The sequence below is a fragment of the Dama dama genome, chromosome 8 (genome assembly GCF_033118175.1).
Source record: "Dama dama isolate Ldn47 chromosome 8, ASM3311817v1, whole genome shotgun sequence".
NCBI lineage: Eukaryota > Metazoa > Chordata > Mammalia > Artiodactyla > Cervidae > Dama > Dama dama.
Window position 1 is genome coordinate 20225598 of NC_083688.1, and position 25011 is coordinate 20250608.

The 25011-nt window shown below is 41.3% G+C and overlaps 1 protein-coding gene across 4 annotated transcripts in view; it reads right to left on the bottom strand.

Moving 5' to 3' along the window:
* RHBDD1 (rhomboid domain containing 1) overlaps positions 1 to 25011 on the bottom strand; it is a 174058-nt gene that overhangs the window by 107206 nt on the left and 41841 nt on the right. For all 4 annotated transcript variants that reach the window (XM_061148616.1, XM_061148613.1, XM_061148614.1 and 1 more), the window contains exons 4-5: positions 4290 to 4378; positions 936 to 992 (exon numbers count right to left, since the gene is read on the bottom strand). In XM_061148616.1, the coding sequence (XP_061004599.1) occupies positions 936 to 992; positions 4290 to 4378 (146 nt within the window). The remainder of the gene's footprint in view (positions 1 to 935; positions 993 to 4289; positions 4379 to 25011) is intronic.

Genomic DNA, 25011 nt, shown 5'->3' on the forward strand with positions numbered 1-25011 from the left:
TCGATCCCTGGGTTGGGAAGATCCCCTGGAGGAGGAAATGGCAACCCACTCCAGTATTCTTTCCTGGAAAATCCCATGGACAGAGGAGACTGGTATGCTAGAGGCCATGAGGTCACAAAGAATAGGACATGACTGAGTGACTGAACAGTGTATGGTTGTCGTCACACTATGACGACAGGTTGCCTAGTTGAGACAAAAACTATATATGGTCAACAAAGCCTTTAGACCCTCAAACAGTAGCTACTTGGCCCTTTACAGGAAAGGTTGCTGACTCCATATTTAAACTGCAATGGTTCTCAACAGGCAGGACTGTAAAGCAACCCACTGCCTCTGGAGCTTGGGTTCTTTGACGCTTGTCTCCTGGTACTAATCCAGGATATTATTACAGTGCAGCCTCGTCAGGCTGGAATGTAAGGGTTTTAGCTTAAAACAGGTCATATGCTTCAACAGGAAGTCCTTTCTACCTATTTACAAAGACCTCTAGAAAAAAATACCTTCTCCTCTTTAACTATTAGAGGAATGCCTATCTCAGCTTCTTACAGTAAGTGTGATTCTTCCTGAATATGTAGGTGGAGTGGACCGTGGAGAACTATATATATGAAAGTAACTTCTAACACTTAGCCAGTGAATGGTCTCTTAAGCTGAGTATCAAGGGGCCTGTTTCTCATATAAATCTTAACATGTCTGAGAAACCTCAAACCAATCATTTAACATTTTCTTGCTGGAGTTCCCTCCTTCCCTAACAACGCATCCAAATATGCTCCCTGGACAGCACCCCCATCTAGGTTCCAGGGACATTAGAGGCACAAGGACCTAATATCTGGTGTACTCTCCAGAAGCATAAACTCATATTACCTTACGGGAGCTCTGTATTAACAAACAGTATAATTTTTAAAAACAAGTTTAACTGTATTGAATGAAATAAAGTTACTTACCTGAACTATTAAAGTAGTACTGCTGTCCTGGGTAATCAATATTGGAGGGGAAAATGCCTAAATATGAAGGAAAAAAAAAAAATTTTAATTGTAGCCATAGACTCTGCCCTAACCCCTATTGCCAGTTTTACTGAGGTATGATTAACAAATTAAAACTGTACATGTTTAGGTTGGTGGTGATTTTTTTAAAAGGTGTACAATGGGATGATTTAATACACATATATATTATGAAATGATAACCACAATTAAGTTAATTAACACATCTATCACTTTATATACTTACCATTGTGTGTGTACACATATGAGAAAACATAAGATCTATTCTCTTAGTAAATTTCAAGTAATATTTCAAGTATAATAAAGTGCTATTTACTATAGTCACAATGCTGAACATTACATCCCCAGAACTTACTCATCTTATAACTGAAAGCTTGTACCCTTTGACCAACATCTCTGTATTTACCCCACCTGCCACCCCCTGGAAACCACTGTTCTACTCTCTGGTTCTGTGAGTTCAGCGTTTTTAGATTTCACATGTAAGTGACAACGTACTTAATTATCTGGCTTATTTCACTTAGCACAATGTCCTCCTGGTTCACCCACTTTGTCAAAAACAGGACTAGTTTCCTTTTTATGACTGATAATACTCCATTATACATGCACACATACCACATTTTCTTCACCCATTCATCACACATTTGGGATGTTTCCCTATATTGGCTATAGTGAACAAATGCTATCAGGAACCTGGATCATACGGTAGTGCTGTTTTTTATTTTTTGAGGACTCCCCATGCCATTTTCCATAGTGGCTGCACCAATATACGTTCTCACTAACATCCTCACCAAACTTTGTTATCTCTTGTCTTTTTGATAATAGCTGTCTTAACAACTCCTGACTCAACTGATGTTATAAAGCTACAGTAAACAAAACAGTATGTGCACGTGTGTGTGCCCAGACACACAGCTTTCTGCGACCCCTTGGACTGTAGCCCGCCAGACTCCTCTGTCCATGGGATTCTCCAGGCAAGACTAGTGATGTGGGTTGCCATTTCCTTCTCTAGAGGATCTTCCTGACCCAGCGATCGATCCCGTGTCTTCTTTGTCTCCTGCACTGGCAGGCAGATTCTTTACCACTGAGCCACCTGGGAAGCCCATTGTATACTATAAAACTATAGTAAACAAAACAGGATGGTACTGGAATAAAAATAGAATAGCCCTAAAGCTGTAACTACCACTCTTTCCAACAATTACTAGCTTCTTTGTAACAAAGCTCAAAGTCATTATAAATAATTTCTGAACAATTAAAATATATTCTTTTGTTTGGGGTTAGTCCTACAGGGAACAGAACGTGGTGGGGACAGTGAAACTCTAACTTACATTCTCTGAAGTTCCTTAAGGTTCCTGACAACATAAGATGGTCTCTGCCTTATGGGACCAAGCTTGGTCTTTGAGATCTCTGTACAAGTAGAGATGCTCTGGCTATTGAGAGAACATGCCCCATAACAAGGGTGTTTGTGAGCCATGTTCTTACCCCTCCTAAGGGACTTTCCTGTTTCTTACTCCTAAAGGGCAATAGGACAGAAAATTCAGCACTGCTGAAGGAAAGCAGAGAGGGAAGAGTAACAGGCGACACCTTCAGCGTGATGCTCCTTTCCCAGGAGTTGTCAGACAGCCGCTTTCATGTATTTTCCACAGGGCTCCTGTGGCACCTCAGTTCTCAAATCACTCTAGATCTTTCTCCTGCTTTGCGGGAAAAAAAAGGCAGAGATTGCAGACTATTTGTGAACAGCACTGAATGTTTCAAGTTCTAGTATTCAACTTTCTACTTATTATACTGAAAATAGAATTATATAAAAATAAGTCTCCTTAGAAAACAGGCAAGGATTCACGGAGGAAACTAAAAGTTAAAATGTTATAATTATGGGGAAAATTCTCTTTAAAGACAAACTATTTGCCTAAATTTCCTAGTATGTCTCTAAGAAAGCTTTACTAATCACTCAATCCTCAGACACTCCCACACAAAAAGGAAACAAAATATCAGACTCCCAAGAATTATTTCTTTTCCTATATCAGCACTGAGGACATTTGGGCAACAAAACTCATAACTGGATTTCCATAATTACATTATATCAAAAATATAATAAAACTCTACATTTTCAATACAGGAAGCTCCTGCTACCTCCTCCAGGCACACACACCAGAAACACAGTAAGATGCAAACGTAGGAAAATAAAAACATGTGTGGATGCAATACAGTCTGTAAAAATCACCCAAAAGTGAATACAACCAGCTAATAAAGGCAAGGGCACAATGTTTGGAAAGCTTTCTAATGTCATGAATATTATACAGTTTGTTAGAATACCAGTCATCGGCACAAATAGTGAAAACAAATTATTTATGGTTCAAAAGAAGGTAAAATAGTCTCAGAAGATTCCCCATGAGTAAAAGATGAAATATAGGAACTCATATGGTCTATAGAACAAGTGTTGGCAAAACAGTTTCCTTATAAGTCACAACTAGTATAGCATTCTCAATTAAGAGAGCCAAAAAATTCACAGGTTTCCTAAGTAAAATAAAGTATTTTCATTGAGCAGCAATTAGAAGGGAAAATTTTGTTTTTTAATTAAAAAGCAGGAGCCATGCTTCAGGAATAACAGACTTGGTTTGGCCATGCATGAATATATGTCTCGCCTGCCAAGGACCTAGCAGTCATTCTGAATTCTTTAAAATATTGACCTTGTACTTCAACACAGATTTGTCTTTCTTTTTTTAACTTTGCCTTGCACTTTGAATTCATGGAATATTACAGAAGAAAGCATATTTTAAACCTGCTTTAGTTCTCTGAATTTCAAGGAAATAGTGGTTTTCATTGAGTGGCAATAATGCTGTGGGTGTAAGCGTGTACCTCATTTGTCCCCTAAGAAAGCAGCAGGTTTAAAACTGGGGGTTTCAGTCTCCTTTTTGGAGCCGAGGACCAGCACCAGCTGGTTCACCTCTTAGTTTAAAAAGAGCCTATTAGGGAATTCCTAAGCTGAATCACAGGGAAACTTGGGGTTGCCTTTATTCCCATTAAAATGAACATGAACTTCCAACTAGTCATGCCAAGGTGTTCTGGGTTGTGTGCTCAGCTCCTCAGTCGTGTCTGACTCTTTGCAACCCCACGGACTGCAGCACGCCAGGCTCCTCTGTCCATGGGATTTTCTAGGCAAGAACACTGGAGTGTGTTGCCATTTCCTTCTCCAGGGGACTTTGCCAACTCAGGGATCGAACTTGTGCCTTTCATGTCTCCTGCGTTGTGGCAGGTGGATTCTTTACCACTGAGCCACTGGAGAAGCCCAGTTCTGCTCCATACCTGTGCACGATTCCATGATCTTCTTCAGAGGCCCGTGAGTGTACATCAGCCCAACAAGAATTCCAGCCAGATGCCCGGCAAAGGAAGTCCTAGGAGAGAAGGATAACCTTCATGAGTGTTTGCTCTGCGGCGGAATACACACGGTCTTCTCAATAGCCAGGGGCGTGTCAGTGAGTCACAGTTTGCAGACTCTAGCTCTGCATCACATCTTTCATGCTGAGCAGCATTAAACTCAGTCCCAAGGACATCACTTCCTACCTTACAAGGAAAAAAAAAAAAAAAGTACAATGAATAACAAACATAACAGGTTTAAAAGGCAATCTCCCTCCTTGACCAAGAGAAGTGAGCGGTCTCCTTCAGGACAACAGAAGTGTTTTTGTCAAAGCAACCCATTATACGTCTTCCAGTTTTATGTCTGTAGCTCTTATCAGGAAGTATCAATGAAATGCATTTCCTCTGAATTAAATCTTGAATTAGTCACAGCTACTGTGAGGGTCGGGCGTTACCTGTGTTCACCGCAGAACAGACAGCTAAGGTTTTCCCACCTTGACTAGTGAGGCAAAGAGCAAGAGACACTTTGCCGAAGAGATTGAGATGTCCACCCCCTCCCACACCCCCCAACATAATGTGGATCTTTCAGTCCCTCAGCCCCCAAAAACCCCAAAATGTAAACTTCAAGCTTGAAAGATGAGATAGAGCATAAATCGGTTCCACTCTTCTTAAAATAGCATCTAAGATTAGCAATTGCTTCTAAATATAAATACAAGGCAAGCCCCAGCTAAGTACATGCTGAATGAGTAAAAAGAGTAAATGGAAGATCATGCAGCCCGGCTCTCTGCCGCCCCCAGCTCCTGCTCTCAGGGCAGCCCAGGCCCTCCGTCGGGTATGTTCCCCAAACAGAGGTGAGGTCACGTTGTCACTGCCATCCTGTAGGGCTCACTGACTCCCCTGCTTACAGACCCTTTAGCCTGCGCTCGAGGCCCCCGCACTCATGGCCCTGCCCATCTCTTCTCTCCATCCTCATCTCCTACTAAACCCACTCCCACAGCCCACTGCCATACCCCTCAAGAGCTCACTGGTGACCCCCCGGCTACGCTGAGGAGTACCCCGTCCTAACAACTCTTCACATCCCAGGTGAAGAGTTCCTCTTCCTTCAGAAGTTACCACAGAGCCGATGTGAACGCCAAGAGCACGGTGACTTTTGCGGTTTACACAGAGGTTATCTCGCACACCTAGGATGGTGCCTGGCACAGGACAGACACCCAAATAGGTGTGGAATGCATGCTTCCAGCGTCCCAGGATGGTTTCAGCAAGAAGAGCAGGAGGCGATTTAAAGTTGCTGCACCTTCAGCCTCGGAGCGCCGGCTGTGCCACGGCAGGGACCGAGCCGTGCCGCGGACGCTGTCACCCTCACGAGACGTAGAATCAAACCCAATACACCTCGTGACCACGGCAGCAAAGGACAAGGGCAAGAGGCCCTAACGCCACAAGTGAGGCAGCCGCAAGCAACTGCCACGGCCTCAGGGCCGGGGAGACTTCCTGGCTCGCAGAAAGAAACAGACAAGGGAGCACTTCAGAGAAAAAGATGAAAGGAAGCCTTGTGTAGTCAGGACGGTCCTGCCCAACAGCCAACTCAATCACACTACTGCCCAAACAAGGCTCTGCATGCGTCTACACACACTCAAAGTCATACCATGTGCACACACATACACACACACATAATCATTCCTTAAGGATAGCTGCTACTTTCATCAAATATCTCTAACTAACAGCATGTCTGACCTGATAAGAAAAACATGGGCTCAGACAGTCAGTTTCCCATTTTCAGGGAAGAACAATATTAACTGTACTTTCCTTTAGCTTTTCCAAAAAAAAAAAAAAAAACCCAAACTGTACTTATTTTATTCTATTTTTAGGCAAATATACTCTCCAACTAGTTCGAGGAATGGCAAAGAAAGTGGTGGTTTGAGAGAAGCAAAGAAGAGGCCAGAATCAAATTTTTAAAAACAGTAACTTCAATTTAACTGAAAAGAATAAAATACATTGATATCTTTGAAACTATTTAAGCCATTCTGTATGGTAAATTATACAGCTGTAACATGACATGGGAGAAAATGTCAATTTTAAGTCCCAACCTATTAAACAATCAAGTTTAAACCTCATTTATAAATTACAGCATAATATAGTTAATATAAAAAAAAAAGACATGTATATTTTGTACTAAGCTTCCCTGGTGGCTCAGCAGTAAAGAATCTCCCTGCCAATGCAGGAGACTTGGGTTCTATCGCTGGGTCGGGAAGATCCCCTGGAGGAATAAATGGCAACCCCCTCCAGTACTGTTGCCTGGGGAATCCTACGAACAGAGGAGCCTGGCGGGCTACTCCGTGGGGTCGCAGAGAGTCAGACACAACTGAGCGACCAAACAACAACAGAGTTAAATGAATTTTTTCTCTCTCTAAATGTGTTAGTAGAAGTCTGAGTTATAATCACATTACAAATAATGAAGGAAGGGAGGCTGGCAGACCTGAGACTGTATTTCATTATCTGCCTAAATTCAGCATTTTCCACTGAAGTCCCATCTCAACACTCTTACTGTCCTTATCATTTCATTTAAGCTATATAGAAATGTTTTTCTTTTAAAAAACAAGAAGAGCTTATGATCTTATTCAATCTAAACTGAGAACCTCTCAGGACTTCCCTGGTGGTCCAGTGGTTAAGACCCCACGTTTCCAATGCAGTGGGTGAAGGCTTGATTCCTGGTCGGGAAACTAAGATCCCACCTGCTGCACTGCATAGCTAACACAAACAAACAACCCCTGAGAAAGTCCCAACATTATAGACAGAAAAGGGAAGGATGCCATCCATGACAAAGGAATCATATGCTTGTCTCAAGAGGTGAGTTAACCTGCTCCATGCTGTAGGTAACCATTTGACAAACCACTGCCCTTCGCCTTCTAAGAGATACCCAAGTCATGAGAGAGGAAACGGCCCTGCAGACAGGAAGCGGAAGTGGAGCTGGGAGCTACCCTGGTAGGATGGGGCAGCCCAGTCCTAGGATTAGGACACTTTATCCCGGCCCCTGGGGGTGCTGGGAAGGAGGCAGGGATAAAGGAGGCCCGGGGCTTTGAGGGAAGAAGACACACCTGGGCTCTCTGATCAGTGGCTGGGAATGTCGAATGTCACAGCTTCAGAAACAGACCATGTTACCATGATCATAATGACACAGATGTTTCAACATTTTTGACATCTGAGGCTTCCCGAGCTCCACGGCAGCCCTCCTAGAAGGCGCGCCCTCCTCTGCTCTTACTTATACCTGCGGGCTGACACCCCAAGTGGCAGGCTGGGGAAACCCTGCTTTTAGGAACAGCCTGAGGTGGTCTCAGGCTGGGATGAGGATTTGGTGGTGACCTGCTGTCCTCTATCCTAATCTACAGTAATTCCTCAGGGACAGAACCACTGTCCTCAACTCTGCATCCACGACCACAAATGGTACAGCATCGGAAGCCTTGATAAGTGGCCTGACTCCACTTCTTAGTAAACAACTCCTGAAGGGGTGGAGAAGTAGAATTAAAACTAACACACAAAATGCACACATCTGACCTATATTACAAGTACATTCTAACAGCACAAGGAACACCAGTCGCCAGTAAACAGCTGCTTTAGTATCAAGTTTCACTGGGAGAGACAATGATTGAACACACACTACCCCCCCCCCCCCGCCCCGTGCTCACTCTTGCACACTTGGACAACATATTACACAAGCCATGTGTTCACTGAACAAAACAACAGCACTAAGTCTATTATCATAGTCTAAAATTGATCACTTGGAAGCTTTGTTTCTTCTGATAGCTCAAGAGGGACTCTTTAGAAAATCCTAAGAGCTATCGTCAAACATTGACTGCGATGGTGAGGTGTGGTCACAAGAGCCAGATACACCACCACTATGTGTGGCCACACAGGTTACGTGCTGTGTGAACTACAGACAGAAGGCAAATCGCCTGTCCAGGGTCTCAATGGCTCTGCAAAGTACTGACAGATCCGATACTCAAGTCCAGATGCTCCGATCCCACTGTCAGAGCGAGTTAAGTGCTTATGTATTTTCTTCCTAATAGGGGGACAATACAGTGGTCCAGTGGTCCTTTAGCTTGTCCAGGTTCTAAATCCCTTTAAAAGTCTGATAAATGCCATGAATCCTGTCTGCGGAAAGACTCCACATTCACACGGTATGTCGCTTATCATTTTAAGAACTTCATAGATGCTTTGAACCCTATCCATGGACCTCTGATTAAAAATCCTTGCCTGAAAACAATTTCTCACAAACAGAAGAATTTCAAATACCGGCACTAAGTCTAAGCAGTTACATATTCAATTGGAAAAACATTTTGTTTGTATTCAAATCCTAACACAGAGGCAGCCATTTCCTTAGATCACTTAAGTTTATGAACATGTCCAACTTCTTTGTTGGCCCACTGCTCTCTCATGGTGGAATCAACATCTGGGATCAATTTCTTTCTCTCTAAAATCCAACTTTTAGCAATTCTTTCAGTTCAAGTCTGAGAGTAAAAATCTCTGCCAGTCTTTGTATGTTCGAGAAGGTCCTATTTCTGAATTTACTACGGCTGCTAAGAAATGCTCTGACCATCGGACAGTCATCCTTCTACAGGTGATCTGGCTCTCCTCTCAGCCTTTAAGATTCCCTCTTTGTGTTAGATTTACTGTCATTATGGATCACTCCAGTTGTAGACTGGCTGAATTCCCTCCTTGAGCTTTGCTGTTGTTTTTTCAACCTAAGGTCTCATGTCTTTCTGTAGTTATGAAAAATCATCATTGTTTTTCATCCTGTGGACCTCCAGCTATGCAGCACTTGCGTATTGAGCACAGAGTGGGAGCCCAATGCGTGTTTATAGAAAAAAAACTAAAAAAAAAAAATATGAAAAGCAAATATCAAATCAATGTTGCTACATATAAGGAATAGTGATGGTGGAAAGGTAATTTGGGAGCAAAACTAAGATACTATTGTGGATCATAGGTTAATTACCTCTCAATAAAGCTGAAGAAAAGATACTATTGTGGATTTTAGTTCCACAGACTATACGCAGACAATATTATTAATACCAACACACAGTGTTCTTTCCTACTATGCCAGCATCGGCTGATCCCGACTCCTTTAACAGGCAAATTATTTGTCAGGTTGAGTGAAGCGGTTATACAAATGTTCCCACTGTCAAATGCACTGCTGAAGAACCAAAACTAAAGTCATGATTGGAAGCCAGGACAAGCTCTACAGGACCTCTGTTAAACGGCAAACTCTGCCCACAGCTGAAGAGGTGATCCTCTCAGGCACAGTTCAGAAAGCAGGAAATGAATTACTCTAAGGCGTGATCTCACCGTGAATGAACAGCAAAAGACCTCATTAAGGATGCAACTTGATGGAGACCCAGTGTTGGATAAGGTAAGACAATAAGGTAGGGTTAAAGACAGTCAGCTAGAAGTGGCCTCTGGTACTGGATGTTCCAGAATTTCCTCCTGTAAAAGCAGTTACTACCAGGTAGGGACTGAGTGGATCAGAAGGTTTGGCCATCTTAATAAAAGGCCCCTGACTGCCATTACAGAAACAAGATGTAGCAAGAATTTTTCAGCTTTAATGAACATCACTATGGAAAATCTTGATCAGATGGCATCTTCCCAAGATACCCTGTTCTTAAACCATCTGTTTTCTATCTGTGATGCTTTGTTCAACCACAACCAGCCTGTTTCTTTAGCAATGGCACTTTGGGAGATACCTGATCTACGTGTCTCTCACCATACCTTCCTCATGCCCTCTTCAGCGCGCTGTGGCCTCAGAAGGAAAAACTAGTCGCCTTCTAGTATTATATCTCCTTAAAGGTAATGCAATCTCTACTCTCCATGTCGGTTAGATAAACATGCTCAACCTCAACCTCAAACACAGAACTGGGAGCTGACCGTGGACATTTACTTCAGTCCCAGACAAACAAGACCTAGACAAAAATAAGTATTACAAAGGTTGGAGGAGACTCTCTTACACAAGAGCTTCCAATTTATAATAGATGATACCAAACAATTCCTTGGCTCTCAAGTCCACGTCTCTCAGCCTGGCAGCAAGAGAATCCCATGAGCTGGTTCAAGGAAGTAGCATTCATTCATTCACCAAATACTTATTGACTGACTACTACATAAACAAGACAAATAGTCACTGCCTCACAGAGCTTATAATTGGTGGGGAAACAGACACAGACACACACACTAACTATAAATTGTGTTAAGTGTAGGGAAGTAACTCCACTTTCCCTAGGGTGGTCTGGGATGGCTCCTTAAGTGGCATTTAAAGTGACATACACAGGATTTGAAGCTGGCAGGCCACGAGGCGAGGATGGGAGCTTCTGGCAGGGAAAAGTACATATGGAAGAGCTTTGAGGAAAGGAAGAACTTGGTGTTTTAAAAACACTGAGATGGCTATGAGGTGGCTGAATACAGTGAGATGATGGAAACCATGAATTTTGGCATGAGATGAATTTAGAAAAACAGGTAAAGGTCAAGTCCTGTAGGCTTTATGTGCCATGCAGAGGAATTTGGGTTATTTCATAAGTACACTGGGAGGCCACTGGAGAAGTTTAAAAAGGAGAATTCTGAAGAGTGATCTATTCTGTCTGCTGAGCAGACTCTCGAGCGTCAGCAGACCAGGAAGGAGGCTGAAGTAGCTCAGGTGAGACATGGCAGCAGCTTGGAAGAGGGTGGGAGCAGTAAGCGTGGAGAGAAAAGAATGGCTTGAGGTCTATTTGGTGGCCAAGATAAAGGATTTGTTGATAGATTCAGTGCAGGAGGTGAGGAAAAGGGAGAAAGCTAGGCTTCTGGCCTGTGTGATGAGACAGATGAGGGAACCACCTACTAAGATGGGGAAAACCAGAGAAAAAGGAGAGCGAGAGGGGAGAATGTAAGAGCTCCATTTTGATGTGTTTACTCTGAGGTGCCTGCAAGACAATTAAACAGAAATACTGAGGGGAGTATTCACTAGACAGCTGGATACCAAGTTGGAAATTGAGAGGAAGAATGATTCAAAATAATGTTCATATATTTAACTTTACTTGACTCCTAGAATATCTGTACACACAGGGCCATGATATTATATCTTTAAGTATATAACATACTCAGCTCCTCTGTCCATGGGATTCTCCAGGCAAGAATACTGGAGGAGGTAGCCATTCCCTTCTCCAGGGATCTCCTTGACCCAGGAATCGAACTCAGGCCTCCTGCATTGCAGGCAGAATCTTCACTGTCTGAGCCTCCAGGGAAGCCCTGGTTCTGATGCATTATACACACACAAATACATGTATACACCTCTAAAAATAGGAAATACACAAAAATAACCACCAATAATATGGAGGGAAAGAACATCCCCCCTTCTTTGTTTCAAATTCCTTAAAAGAGTGTTTTCACTATGTTACTGGGTGTGTGCTCAGTCATATCCGACTCTTCGTGACCACATGGACTGGAGCCAGCTTCTCTGTCCATGGAATTTCCCAGGCAAAATTACTGGAGTAGCTTACCATTTCCTCCTCCAGGGGATCTTCCCGACCCAGAGATCAAACCTGTATTTTCCTGTGTCACCTACATTGACAAGCGGATTCTTTACCACTGAGCTACCCTGGGAAGAATTTCATTATTTTTTAAAAGTATATAAAGCAAACAGTAACTGGACAAGGCTCTCATTTAAAAGACAACATTTCTCTTATTGATGTGGTGGATAAATCTAAATATTTTTGCTGCTGCTGATGAGGTAAATCGTTAAGAAAGCTTTCCTCCATTTGGCACATGCTAGTGTTTCCAAGTTGACCTCCAGATGGAAATCAAGATCACTAGCTTTGTAGCATTAGTTAAGTTTCTTTAGAGGCTGTGCTATTATTCAAAGCTCCTTCAAAACATAATGAGAAGTTGTGCCAAATTAAATGAAAGCAACTGGTAAGTGAAATTACACACAAAATAAATGAGTAACCCAATACACTTAACGGGACCACAGATGTTACAGAGTCACTATTAATTCTAAGTGAGGCCGGTGTTCTTTTCCTCACCAGACACTTCATGTAACCGGACACCTCCTACAGTACCCTCTCCCATATCGTCCATATCACTGTTGAGGAGGTTCCATTTGCCCCAAATCTCTCCATCTGCTCTGCACTGCCCTCAAGCCCTGTCCCATCCCAGGCTTGAGCCATTTGCAAAAGCCATGATTCCACTCCGCACAGCTTAATATGCACTGTGCCCTTTGCCTCGCTGAGCCCGAGTCAAACAGCCTTCCTGATCACCCTTGACCGCTGCCTCAGGACAAGGCAGGGGCGGCTTCTTGGCTCCTACGGTATCGTCTGAGTTCCTCCACCGTTTAAGACTTTGTCTGCAGGTGTGTCTGCCGTTGCCCTGCTGCTGAACCTACTGGCTACGAACCCTATCACACCCAACAACCCCCAAGCCCGAATATTCTTTAATGCTCACTCTGTTTTCTTGTAATGGAATTTATAAATAATGTATCTACACACATATTTTTAAAAACACAGACACAACACATACACTCAATCTCAATTCAATGCCCCAGGCGTAAACACAAGAAATTTTTAAATCACACAATAAAGGACCATGAATTACAAATGTTCAGGGACTTTCCTAGTGGTCCAGTGTTAGTAGCCACTTGCCAATGCAGGGGACCCGGGTTCAGTTCCTGGTCCGGGAAGATTCCACAAGCCGTGCGGCAACTGAGTCCATGAGCCCCAACTGCTGAGTCCACGCTGCAACTACTGAAGCCCCTGTGCCCCAGAGCCCATGCTCCCCGACAAGAGAAGCCCCTACTCGCTGCAACCAGAGAAAGCCCTCACGGAGCAACGAAGACCCAGCACAGCCAAAAATAATACATGAGATTTTTTAAAAAATGTCCCGGCACACCACCACCAGAAGACACATAAAGTGGTCCTTTGCTTGCCCCTATGTACGGAATCTGCATGAAGGCGAGATTCACAAATGCAGGCGGGGACAGATGGGCTTTCTGTGACTCAAACACTGCAGGCAGGGTTTCACTGGTGACATGACTTTATGGGAGATTTTTGACTCTGAATAATGCAGAGTACAATCTTCTCTTAAGTTACATTTACAATTCTATTTACAATTTTCCTGGAAAAAGTCACTGCCTATTAAATCCATGCCAAAGAGGAAAATCTTTGTGTTTACATGAAAAGCACAATTAGGTTTCAGGCTCAGATAATCATAAACAGGTTTTTCACCTACATAAAAGTCCTTTCAACAGAATGGGGGTGTGGTGTGCACAGGACATTCTTATTGAAGGGGACGGTCCTGCAGGCTCCCCCACTAATCGTTATGATACCTGAAAACAACCCTGTAAATTTCCAAGATCCTTCCTGGAGCCCACACCACCTCTCCCAGCGAAAAACCACTAGCTTAGCACACAGCAGATGCTTACGAATTGTTTGCCTGAATTGATGACCTTTAATCATTAAGCTTCAAAAATATTTTTCAAAGGACTTTTCATGTGACTATACCATGCACACATTCCAAGGATTCCAAGTAAATCTACAACATATTGAAGTGATACGCAAGAAAACTTCCCACCACAACTGAAACGCACACGGGGAGTCAGACTATTTGAAAGAGGCCATGATCACTTCTACACTGTGCGGCGGCAGAGTAAATGCAGCTTGGCACAGGAAAAATGCTCTGCCATCTGCTATTACTACAGACGAAAATATTTCTGGATACCACATGAATGGTTATGTGCATATCACCTCCAGAAAGTAAATGTAAAATGAAAGAGAAGTGGGATTGTTTATAGCCTGACTTTAACATATGCTACTGTTATGAAGCAAATCAGCCTTTTAGAGGTATTTTCAGAAGCAGTGTCATAACTGGAAATCTCGTGGCCCTATGGTAGTTGGGCTCTTTGAGGCTGTAGGCAGAGGCTGGCTTAGATGACCCCAATTAATGAGAGTTCATCATGGGGTACACAAGAAGAGAAGGACAGCAAGGAACAGTCTTGGCTGTGAACTGTGGTAGTGACTTCTACACTGCACTTATACTTACCAGAACACAAATGGTAGGCTTCTCTTACCAGGTGGTAGTCTTAATTCACTGGCTCTCAATCCTAGCTCTCAACTGAGTCTCTTTAAGAGATTTTCAAAGTCATAGCTCCTTGGACACCACTCGCAGAAATTCTGCAGAATTGTTCTCGAGTGGTATCCTGACATTGCTGTTTGTTGGGTTACTTGTTGATTATGTTGTTTTTAAGTCCCCAGGTGATTTTATGTGTTGGGGTTGAGGCCCACTGATCTTAAGCCAAAATTCAAATTCTAATGATGAGATTTCAGCTGGCATGGCAGGCTAACAAGAAAAACATTTTGAGTGTTGGCAAGACTCTTTACCCTACAATGTACCCCCAGAGAAGTGACATCTGTTTCCCTTCTTGGTAAGTTGGTCTTAATATATTCTGAAAGGCAGCAAGAGAGTAGGTATAGCTTTGAAAATACGTGCAAGGAAACATGTGAACTTACTTCAAAAGATTTACAAGTTCTTTGTTCTTACGAATACATGATAATTTAGCTAATGCACCCACGTATTCAAGAAAGTCATATAAACATAGTCAAAATTGAAGATAGTAAAGAGCTAAGGTAATCCCTGAGCCTCTAAATCCAACAGAAAGACTGGGGAAACAAAACTGGATCATAAGGCTAACCTATAATCTCAGAAAAGGTAAATTCCATTTGTGGTTAAATCTGGTCTGAATCAAAATTCTACAAATGCCCAACCTTTTCCATGACTTAAGAGACCCAGGCATGCCATGGACATCACATGCTGCTCCTGTAGCCGCTTTACTGGTATGCCTGTGAGGCATAGTTGATGTTGAACAAGGGCAAAGAACCACCAGCTGCACAGTTCTGAAAACCGCCCATTAGAGTAGAATGTGTTTATGTAAGACAACATACTAGGCTGAACATCTGGGTGGACAACGTAATCCCAGTGAAGCCATGAGATCCACACGGGCTCATCTCAGGAGCACTGTCACAGTTGAAGATACACAGTCCCACCTTTGATGGAGGCCCAGGCAGGGCAGATGTCCCCTCATCTGCCCTGCTGGCAGCTGGAGCACAGACATGGGACCGATACATGGCCGGTGAGACACACCTCACACCTCATCTTGAGAATACAGTGCTGAGAGTGCAGTGAAGCAGTGGCCGTGGCACAGGGGTCCATCCAGACCTCACAGGTCTTCCCCCCGCCCAACACTTCATTGTTCTCAACAATCCTAAGAGCTGCTTGTCATCCTTCCAATAAGTCTATCCATGGTTAAATATGCCCGAGTTACTTTCTGTTTTCCATAAGAATCCTAACTGGTAAGGAACAGGTACACATATGGACGACAAGGAGATGAGTGGCTCTATTTTCCCTAGAATTGCTAGCCTTATGAGGATGTAAGACACGAGCTGTTGGTCAACCGTGTCACTGTGTGGAGAGAGCTTTCCTGAGAAAGAAGCGCTGGTGGACAGATTCTAAGATGAGCTTGGTGACTCCTGCTATTCACGCCCTTCATAAACCCTTTCTTCATGAGCATGATGGGATTGGGACTTGCTTCTAATCTACAGAATAAAGCATGCCACTTCCATGATCATATGACATAAAACTCTAATTTTTGCCTTGTGAGCAGACTCTTCCTTGCTGCCTTTGATGAAGGAAGCTGCCATATGGTGAGCTGACCTACAGAAAGATTCAAGTGCAGAGAACTAAGGATGGTCTCCGGCTGAGAGCTGACAGCAAGGCTCTCAGTCCAACAACTCACAAAGAACTGAGTTCTTTCAAAAGCTACATAAGCATGGAAGCAGATCCTTCCCCAGTCATGCCTTCAAATGAGACATCAGTGCTGATAGACATCTCTGCTGTAGTCTCATGAGAAAGCCAGACATGTAAAGTTTGAAAATTCTAATAAAAGTGTCAAAAAGGATGTTACCACACTAAAGAAATATTAACCCAAATGTTCAACTCACTCTGTGAATTCCTAGAACCTACACCCTTGTATTTGGAGAAAGTAATGGCAACCCACTCCAGTATCCTTGGTTGGAGAATCCCATCGACAGAGAAGCCTGGCAGCTACAGTCCATGGGGTCACAAGAGTTGGACATGACTGAGCAACTAAACCAACCACCACACCCTTGTATTAGATACAGCTCAATTTATCATGTGCGGGAGAAAATAAAAATACTATTGCAAGAATTAAAAGAGAAAATACACATAAAAGTGGTCCACATAATGCTTAATACACTGGAAGAATTAAAATGTGAGTCAAAATCCACTCACCTCACTTGTTAAAACTGAGAAACACTATTTTTAAATACTCATTTACTATCTCTAAAGGGCTTCTCAAATGGCATTAGTGGTAAAGAACCTGGCTGTTAGTGCAGGAGACATGGGAGATGCGGGTTCAATCCCTGGGTTGGGAGGATGCTCTGGAGTAGGAAATGACAACCCACCCCAGTATTCTTGCCTGGAAAATTCCATGGACAGAGGAGCCTGGCAGGCTATAGGGCAGGGGGCTGCAAAGATCTAGACGCCATTCAGTGATGGAGCATCTACTATTTTTAAGAGCTCTCTGAAATATGTAGATACTTTTATCCAGTAAGGTGTCATTCCCAGCTCTGATGTCCTTGGACTTGTGTGAGCTTCATCTGCCACTCTTCTTGTACCCACACAAGACAGCTCAGAGGCACTGAAATGGTGGGAGCTTTTCCAATGAGTCTGATACTGATTTCAGGATGTTTTCTGTTTATCTTTTTAGTCCTCCCAACAAATCCATGGGATGCATACTGTTGCAGTTCCTACATAACAGATGAGGAACTGAATTTTTGAAAAGTAAAACCAAGGGCCAGGATTATGAAAGGGAGAGCTAAGAGAAAGCAGGAGTGGCACTCAATAATTGTGTGTTGAAAGAAGGAGAACTGAGTAATGCATCTGTACCCAGCACTCCCTCACTGATGGATACACCTTCTGCTTGCCTTTGCTCCGACTTCTTAAGTTTGGGAAAGCATAATTAGGATGTATAATCTTCAACAAGGAACATGAGGATAAGACGCCACATGCGTGACCATAAGCCATATAACAGTTCATGTAACACAAGTCTAACAATATACTGGATCGTGTTTTACCCATAAAACATTTCCCCAAACTGAACTAATCTACTGATTTCTAATTTGTACCCCTCAACAAACTTTTTCAAAACAGCTATGTGTGCCTCCTTCAAATCTATTAAAAGACTTGCTTCACCAGGTGGTTTTAATTTTCTTTACTGTTTTCTAAGATCTTTTGCTGCCCGTTCCCCATCCAATCTTTTTTTTTTTTTTAAGTGCTGATTCTGAGCTGAACCTTATGAAAACTCAACTGAAACCAGCATGCAAAATTCTATGGAATATAGATCAAAAGACCTCAAAGTCATCATTAAAAATGAAGACTTCGGAAGAGGATCTTAGAATAATATGGAGCACAGGAAAAACACCCATCTCGTTAGCTGGGCAGTCCACCTCTATGTGGACAGGGAAAAACAGCTCTCTTTGAGTCATTTCAGATTAAATATAACAGTGCCCCCTTATTCATGATTGTGCATTCTGAGGTTTCAGCAACCCAAGGTCAACCGTGGTCCAAAAATATTAAATGGAAAATTCTAGAAATAAAAAATTCATAAATTTTAAATTGTGTGCTGCTCTGAGTAGCCTGATGAAATCTGTCACTGTCTTGGTTTGTCAGCCATCCTTTTGTCCAGCATATATGCCTGGAGATGCTGAGTAGCCATCTGGGTTATCAGACCAACAGTCATGGTATTGGAGGACTTGTGTTCAAGTCACTCTTATTTTACTTAATAACAGCCCCAAAGTACAATGGCAATTCAGATCTGCCAAAGATAAGCCATAAAGTATTTCCTTTAAGTGAAAAGGTAAAAGTTTTCAACTTAATAAAGAGGAAAAACTGTACACTGAGGTTGCTAAAATCTGCAATAAAGAATGAATCTTCTATCAATGAAATTGAGAAGAAGGAAAAAAAAAAAATTGTGCTAGCTTTGCTGGCACATCTCAAACTGCAAAAGTTTGGCTATTGTGGTGTGTGATAAGCGTTTAATTAAGATGGAAAAAATATTAAATTTGTACAATAAGGTATTTTGAGAGACCACATCCACATAACTTTTATTGCAGGATACTGTTGTGATTGTTCTATTTTATTATTGTTACTGTTAATCTTTCCAGTAGTTATGTATAGATGTGAGAGATGGACCATAAAGAAGGCTGAGCACAGAAGAATTGATGCTTTCGAACTGTGGTGTTGGAGAAGACTCTGGAGACTCCACTGGACAGTGAGGAGATCAAACCAGTCAATCCTAAAAGAAATCAACCCTGAATACTCACTGGAAGGATTGATGCTGAAGCTCAAATACTTTGGCCACCTGATGTGAACAGCTAACTTTTTGGAAAGACCTTGATGCTGGGAAAGATTGAAAGCAGGAGGAGATGAGGGTGACAGAGGATGAGACAGCTGGATGGCATCACTGATTCAATGGATGTGAACTTGGGCAGACTCCAGGAGACGGTGAGGGAGGGAAGCCTGGCATGCTGCGGTCCATGGAGTCGCAGAGTTGGACGTGACTTGGCAACTGAACAACAGCAGCAACAATAACCGTTAATCTCTGTGTCTAATTTATAAGATGAGCTTTATCCTAGGTATGTATGTAGAGGGAAAACATTCATATAGGGTACAGCATGATCCCTGATTTCAGGCATCCACTGTGGGTCTTGGAACATATTCACTCAGAAGGGGGTCCCTACTGTACTCAGATCGAGTCAGTCTTGTATTATCTGAAACACTGTTACAAAGGACGTGTGTTAAACAGTGTATAATCAGTCTGCTCAAGACACTTGATAGCCATCTTGATAGCAATCATATGTGGTACACTGAGAGACACTGGAGTGGAATTTATGAATTTTAAGTGAACTTTTACCATTTCTTAGGGCAAATCTTTAAAATTGGCCCTAAAACCACTATAACGCAAAAAAGCTTAAAGACAGGTGTTTTCAACCATTGTGACTTTAAGGTCATTTTTCCATCATGGCAAATGCACCTTAAATCTTTTGCCATGAAAGCGATTTAATGCCTAACTCTGAGGTTCTCAGATTAGAGATCTGACAACTACAGAACATGACTCAGTTCAGTTCAGTTCAGTTGCTCAGTCATGTCCGACTCTTTTCGACCCCATGGACTGCAGCACGCCAGGCCTCCCTGTCCATCACCAACTCCTGGAGTTTACTCAAACTCATGCCCATTGAGTCGGTAATACCATCCAACCATCTCATCCTCTGTCGTCCCCTTCTCCTCCTGCCATCAATATTTCTCAGCATCAGGGTCTTTTCCAATGAGTCAGCTCTTTATATCAGGTGGCCAAAGTATTGGAGTTTCAGCTTCAACATCAGTCCTTCCAGTGAATATTCAGGACTGATTTCCTTTAGGATGGACTGGTTGGATCTCCTTGCAGTCCAAGGGACTCTTAAGAGTCTTCTCCAACACCACAGTTCAGAAGCATCAATTCTTCGGCGCTCAGCTTTCTTCATAGTCCAACTCTCACATCCATACCCATACATGACTACTGGAAAAACCAGAGCCTTGACTAGATGGACCTCTGTTGGCAAAGTAATATCTCTGCTTTTTAATATGCTGTCTAGGTTGGTTATAACTTTTCTTCCAAGCAGTAAGCATCTTTTTAGAACATGACTAATACCACTATTATTAGTGCAAAACACCTGAGGGAAACAAAATCAAATATGAGCCATAGTAATGACCATAATGAAGAAGAAAATTCTTCTGCTTTCAGAAAAACTATAATTCTTTATGGGCAGGAAGAAGAACTGTACACAGGATGATGCATGCCACTTAGCCTCTTCCAGAGATGAGCTTTCCTGGATGAGATCAGGAGAAATACGAGGAGTGATGAATCAGTGAGAAATGTGGTAAAGACTCATAATAATCCATAACCCTTACTTTTTTACTCCCAATTAGACTCTCAAATCAAGGAGAGGACTTTTAATATTCCACAAGGTTACTCAGACACCAACTGTCTGGATGGGCAAGCTCTGAGGACTCTGACACTTATCCAAAGTGAACTGTCTTCCACATGGACTCTTTCCTCACCCCTCAGTCAGTAGCACACAAGAGGGAAGAAAAGGGAAGGAGGCTGCCAGGAGTCAGCCATCAGGATAAACAAACCAGACACTGCTCCTGTTAGAGACCTGTATCACCATAAGTACACATATGATGGCTTCCCAGGTGACAGAGTGGTAAAGAACCCGCCTGCCAGTGCAGGAGACTCAAGAGACACGGGTTCAATCCCTGGGTGGAGAAGAGCCCCTGGAGGAGGAAATGGCAACCCACTTCAGTATGCTTGCCTGGAGAATCTCATGGACAGAGAAGCCTGGCGGGCTGCAGTCCATGGGGTCGCAAAAGAGTCAGACATGACAGAACATGCACACACATACATAAGATACCTGTGCTTAAATAACTTCAAGGCAAGTCTCTATTGGGAAAATGTAAAAAACAAAGAAAAAACAGTAACGGTGAATTTCCATCAACACTACACCAGTTATTAGTAAAAAGATGGATCAGAAAGTGTTCATTTTTAATTCATAGACTCTACTTGTATATTCAGTACAAAAGAGCACTGCAAGTTTATAAAGCAGTTTTTCTACCGCCTGCATAGTACTGAATTATTTAAAACTCATTTGAAAAATACACACACCTGACAGTTTTTAAAATACCATTTGACAACAACGTTTTCAACATCTATAAAAATATGTGCTAGAGAAGCAGACTCTGTATACAGTCTTTCATTATCAAGTCCTCAAGTATTTTTACCCGCTGGAGCATCACACTTCACGAAATCACTGGAGAGGAATAGGAAGCAATGCGAGCCTTTGTTCAGAGTTCAAGTTACTTGGTTTATATCATGCAATGAATGCATACCACACTCAAAGTAAAATCAACTGTTTCAACAAAATCTGCACAATGTCAGGGCTTCCCTGGTGGTCCAGCAGTTAAGACTCTGTGCCTCCACAGCAGTGCGAAAGGGTTTGATCCTTGGTCAGGGAGCTAAAGTCCCGCATGGCCACTAAAACAGGAAGCTCTAAACAAGAAGAAGAAAAAAAAAAAATCTGTGCAATGTCACCTACACTGGGACATCTTCCCTCCAAAGTTACAGGATTTAAGTCCTCACAAACTGACACTTGGTAAGATCTCATCAAATAAATTCTACAAGTTTGGATGCAATACTGATGTTGGAATACCTCTTGGAAACTCAGAGACTTGTAAAAAATTACATATCTGTATTATTTGTTCCATAATGTTTTCTAGGAAATTTAGGGTTTAATGAGTCCAAAATTTTAATAATCAAAAAGCTATCTCTTAATACAGGGAAAAAAAGTTTATGAAAACATACATCCATTTGAAAGTTGATCCAGCTTCCTCCTTATCTATGCTTACATCTTTTTCATATCTACTGTTTCAAATTTTCCTTCTAAGTTTCTTAATTAAGCCTGCCACAGGTTTGCCCATTTGATTCGTCTTTTTAAAGATATGGCCCTCCAGTTATCTATTTTTCTTCTTTAAAAAAGTTTTACTTTTTACCAATTCCATCTTTCCTTAATCTTGTATTGATTCCTTTTCTAGTTTAAGATGAGGACTTCATTTATTGACCTTTTAAAGCTTTTTAAAAAACTTGTTTACTATATTATAAAAAGAACTTAAGGGTTTGATATGGAGTGCTCCAGCTATTCATTTCTAAAGTTTTTTTTTTTAAATTATCATTTCCTCTTCATCAGGGAGTAATTTAAATTTCTAAGTGATTAAGAATAATTATTGGAATTGTTTTTTTTCCTTTTACTCATATTCAGTGCCCACCCCCTCAAGTATTTATGTATTTAGCTGCACCAGGTCTCAGCGGCAGCATGTGGGATCTAGTTCCCCAACCAGGTATCGAACACCAGGCCCCCTGCATTGGGAGCTGAGAGTCTTGGCCACTGGACCACCAGGGATGCCCCTCATATTTAGTTTTTAAAGTCCTTATCATTGCTTTGTGATCAGATAACATAGCCTGTAAGAACTCTGCAGTCTTAGAGGTGATTAAAGCTGCCTTTGTAGCCGGTGCACAGTCCCTGCTTATTTCATCATATCGTGTAGGAACATGTGGCCTCTCAGGAGGATGAGATGAGCCCAGGGGCACTTCCACCATTCTAGCCCCATTGGTGAGCTGCCTCTCAAGCCTCCTGAATGTCCTTTCCTCTTTGTCCATTTGAATGGACGTGCCTTCCAACTCGGCACTCAGGTTTTGCATCTGACTTACTCTAGACTTCTGAACAAGGTCAGTAACTCAACTTACACTTTGCCTGTTGTCTTTAATTGGGCTAGTCACCTCAAAGTGTCTTTATTCAACAAACGTACATTTTACTGAGTAACTATGATATATCAAGCACTATTATAGACACTGAGGATATGCAGAGAACAGGACAGATGATAGCTCTGCCCTCCTGGAACTTGGGAGGGACAAGAAAGTTAAGGATCATGCAAATACGCTGTTTATATTTTAATAACTCAAGTCTTTCCATGAAAATAATGCATGCTCACTATAGAGAATCTGATCAAATAACAGTAAAGAAAGAGACACATGCACCCCAATGTTCATCGCAGCACTGTTTATAATAGCCAGGACATGGAAGCAACCTAGATGCCCATCAGCAGATGAATGGATAAGGAAGCTGTGGTACATATACACCATGGAATGTTACTCAGCCACTAAAAAGAATTCATTTGAACCAGTTCTAATGAGATGGATGAAACTAGAGCCCATTATACAGAGTGAAGTAAGCCAGAAAGATAAAGAACATTACAGCATACTAACACATATATATGGAAATTAGAAAGATGGTAATGACAACCCTATATGCAAAACAGAAAAAGAGACACAGAAGTACAGAACAGACTTTTGAACTCTGTGGGAGAAGGTGAGGGTGGGATGTTTTGAAAGAACAGCATGTATATTATCTATGGTGAAACAGATCACCAGCCCAGGTGGGATGCATGAGACAAATGCTCGGGCCTGGTGCACTGGGAAGACCCAGAGGAATCGGGTGGAGAGGGAGGTGGGAGGGGGGATCGGGATGGGGAATACGTGTAAATCTATGGCTGATTCATATCAATGTATGACAAAACCCACTGAAAAAAAATAAATAAAGGAAAAAAATAAAAAAAAAAAAAAAAAAGAAAAATGATAAAATTCCATAACATTAACACTAATAATATTGCTATCTGTTTTTCCTTAGCCCTTTTTGTGACTATTCTTAATTTGGGAAGAAAAAATTGAAACCACATCACATGTAATACTCTGTATTCTACTTTCTACTCTTAACTTGAGGATCTTCCAATTCTATTAAAATAATCTCTGAAAATAGCATTTTAATGGCTATATAATATTCTACTACATTACCATTTAACCATTTACCTATTATTGGATTGTTAAGTAGTTTCCAATTTTCCAACACTTTATGATAATAAATTAGAAATAACAGTAAATACAAAAAAAAAGATAGATGTAAGTTATATCTTTTTTTTTTTTTTGCATTTACTGTTATTTCTAATTTGGACAATTTCCTAGAAAAGTAATTACCAAATTAAAGGGTATAAACTTTTTGCAGCTTTTGATACATATCACCAAATGACTTTTCAGAAAGTTTATACCAAGATATAGCACCAGCAGAAATTTATGTAAACTTTCATTTCACCAAACTCTTAACAACAGTGATAATCTTTTAATTTTATTGCTTTAATAAGTAAAATAGTCCATTATTTTAATATTCATTATTTGGTCAATAATGAATTTTTGTCATACATTTATTAGGTCATAAAATTGATTTTTTTTCTGTTAACAGCCTATTGATGGACTTTTTCTTGCAATTAGTACTATTCACCACAAAAATATGATCCTCTTTTTTCAAATATATTTCTAATATATTTTTGGCATTTTAACTAATAATATTTGGACCTAGAAAAAATTGCTTTTACCTTTATTTGAGATTGTTATTGTTTTATGTTTGGAAGTTTCCTCCCAACTCAAGACCTGAAAAATTTACCTCACTGAAATTTCTTAGATATTTTTTAGATGCTATTTTTTAAATCTTCTAAACATAAGCTATATGAAAGTTGTTTTAGGGTATAGTGAGTTAAAACTATAAGTTGAACAACAACAGTTTCTTCCAAATGGTTAAACTCTTCTTCAAGTACCTATTTGCTAAATAACCCTTATTATCCCCACAGATTTATGATGTTATTTTTATGATGTTCATGGCTTATTTTGCCCTAAAAAGATGCAGGGGGAAAAAGTATGTTCTAAGACATACATCAAGAAACTATGGTAATATAAATCATAAAGGAGACATATATTGCTGGAAATAAAATTTGTTATTTATTTGACCTGTGTATTATAAACAACTGCAAAATTAAAATGCTCTCGTCTTGAATTCAGAGGGGAACAATGTCCATTTAAAGAGAGATAAATTAGAATCAAATTATTTTATCTCTCATATAAGCTAATGAGAAGCCAACTTGAAATAGAAGGTACATTCATGTAGTCTACAGC